Genomic DNA, 2,826 nt, shown 5'->3' on the forward strand with positions numbered 1-2,826 from the left:
TGTAATGGTGGATATTTTGATGAATAAAGGTGATTATTTGAAAATATTTATTTATTTATAATTTCCCCCAAAAAAACGACAGGACTTTTTGAATGACCTGGTATTTCTTATAGAGGAAAGTGACAGTAAAAAAGTAGAGGGTTTCTAATTGTCTTTGTTTACAAAACGATTGTAGAAGGCTTGAGTGGTCTTAAGCAAGAGCTCTTCCTATTACCGAGTTGTCCCATAGCCAGACACAAAAGTTTTATCATACTATTAGGACAGTCCAATTAGAACTCTCTAGCCCCTGTGAAAGTTTGTGTTGGGAACATTTCTTGAAAATTTTTAAGAGTTACTTCAAAAGGACTAAAATTAACATCGTAACGGATCAAAAAACTCAATGTTAGTTCTTAAACAAGTCAAAATATTTTGTAAAATTGAATTATAACATAGTGATGTTGCAATATTTTAAAATTGTAGTGAAGTGAAGCGGGTTGAAAAACCTGAAATGTTCCATATAAAGAAAAAATATACATTATTATCTGCACTGACCGTTTTTCCAGTTTTGCGACTGCACGCTTGTAACTTTCTTCCTCTTTTTCTAATTTTGCTTGGCCCTCCTGTGTAATATTGGTTGATAAAGCCTGATATCTGTTTCTTTTGTTTTCCATCATCTAAATGAACATTATCATCTTATTAGAAAAGTTATAATTTGTATTAATTAGTCTTATGTTACCTATTAAAGTTATTTATTTTCAAAGTTAAGTTATTGAGTATCAATTATAAATCTTAAATGTTCTGTAATATTATTTTATAAGATTATTATTGCTACTTTATATGGCTATGAATTGTTCATTCAATGCCATTATGCATCAACTGGAGAAAAGATGAATTCTACACATTTCCAGTCTTTAAATATAAATAATTAGCTGTAATCCTTCAAATGTTTGTTTTATTTGTTAAAACTTTATTATATCTCTTTTTAGGACTTTATTTTATATCCTTTATCCACTTCTTTATATCGTCCAAACAACGTTTCAGGTTCTATGGCCCATATTCAAGGTTTAAAAATAAAAATATTTAAAATCACATAACAAAAGGACTTTGGAACAACTGAAAACCTAAAAATAAAAAAAAAACTATTATTGCAGAATTTTGTCGGGGGGGGGGGGTCAGGAAAGAACAACATAAATAGACAAAACCATATTTATTTATTTTATGCCGACGTTTCGACCTGAGTTTCAAGCTGCCAGTTGCAGGCCTACCTACGCCAAAAAACTATTATGTATTTTTTTAAAAAAAAAGATATCTATCTTATAAGATGGTGAACTATTTCAGATGGTTCATCCTGAAGAGATGGAGTATGAGTCCCAAAACGCTGATAAAGGGATTAGAAAGGAATTCTCACTAAAACCTACTCAGTTTAAAAATTTATCATATCAGTATAAAGTGATATATACAATTTTTTAAGTAAACCAAATAATGCCTATTACCTGATCTTCTTTTTCTTTTCTTATTTTAGCAATTCTCATTTTTCCATTTGATATTATTTCAATGGCTTTGCTTTCTTCCTCATCTTCCTGCTTCATAAGATTTTTATTTTTTTCTGCAAGTTGCCTATTTTCTATTAGACTAATTCTTATCATCTCTTTTTTGCGAAGGATCTGGAAATTATTAATGTTTCATATGATCATATAAATCATACCAAATATTAGAAATGTATTAATTAAATATCATACCTCATTGTTTTCATTTTGAATTACTTGCTCTAGTTGTCTCTTCATGAGTGCCATATCTTCTTTATCTTCTTTCTCTATTTTTTCTTTTTCTGCCCTTTTTGCTTTTTCGGCTTCTGCATACCTTATTATATATGTTAAAAATTAAAAAAATGGTTGTATTTATATTTTTATAATCTTAACCATATTTAATTAAAAAATAAATAAACCTGACAACAGAAATCCTTTAAAGCAGTGGTTCTCTAGATGGAGGGACAGCTGAAATCTATGAGTGATAAGCCACAAAAGAGTCCAATACATTTTTTTTTTTCAAATTATATTAATATTACTGTAAATTTGTGTCAACGACGGTATCTTAAATTTTGAATGAAAAATATTACTAAGCATATTAGAAGTTTACTCGATTTCTCTTTTACATCCAAAATTGCCAATGTTTGTAAATTTGTCTAGGAAGTATGGTAAATATTTATATAATGAGGTATTTATTAGCTAGAGTTGGGCAAATATTAGCTTTAGTTGAAACTATTAGCTAAAATTGTCATGGAAACAATATTTATTTATTATTAATGGTTCATTCATAAATAAGGGTTGTAACCATGGAAACTTTAGCTATTAGTTTCAACTATAGCTAATTTTTGCCCATCACAGTTTATAGTTGGCCATAGATTAGATATGAGGTGGTGTTGCTGTCAGTAAAGATAAACAAATAAGTAAAACTTTCTTTTTCTTCCCTCTTCCCTCCCACACACATCTCTTCTCTCTCGTTCCTTCCTCATTCACTTCTCCTGACATTCTATAGTTATTTTAGCTTATTACTTTTTACTCATCAGTATTATGGTATAATATTTACTTGTTTGTATTATAGCATAATCTGTATTATAGTATAATATTTTTAATAGGTAACTATAAGTAATAGATACATAAATAAAAAAAAAATGTACTACTACAACCCTACATAAGATTCCTACATCAAAATATATATACCATTTCAACCCATTCGCGGGCTTAGACACAATTATTGAAATGTATTGAACATTTCTAAATTTTTTATTCATTTCTAAGAATATATTTTATCAATTTAAATATCCTATGTGATAAATGTTTTAGTATA

General features: G+C 28.3%; 1 protein-coding gene across 2 annotated transcripts in view; it reads right to left on the reverse strand.

Moving 5' to 3' along the window:
- The window catches only part of LOC106680193 (cilia- and flagella- associated protein 210), a 13,657-nt gene that overhangs the window by 5,886 nt on the left and 4,945 nt on the right, over positions 1-2,826 (reverse strand). For both annotated transcript variants that reach the window (XM_014419723.3, XM_014419722.1), the window contains 3 exons: positions 1,719-1,839; positions 1,473-1,643; positions 532-653 (listed from right to left, as the gene is read on the reverse strand). In XM_014419723.3, coding sequence (XP_014275209.1) covers positions 532-653; positions 1,473-1,643; positions 1,719-1,839 — 414 coding nt within the window. The remainder of the gene's footprint in view (positions 1-531; positions 654-1,472; positions 1,644-1,718; positions 1,840-2,826) is intronic.

This window comes from Halyomorpha halys, unplaced genomic scaffold (genome assembly GCF_000696795.3).
Source record: "Halyomorpha halys isolate HHAL.00 unplaced genomic scaffold, Hhal_1.1 Scaffold250.1, whole genome shotgun sequence".
NCBI classification, from domain to species: domain Eukaryota; kingdom Metazoa; phylum Arthropoda; class Insecta; order Hemiptera; family Pentatomidae; genus Halyomorpha; species Halyomorpha halys.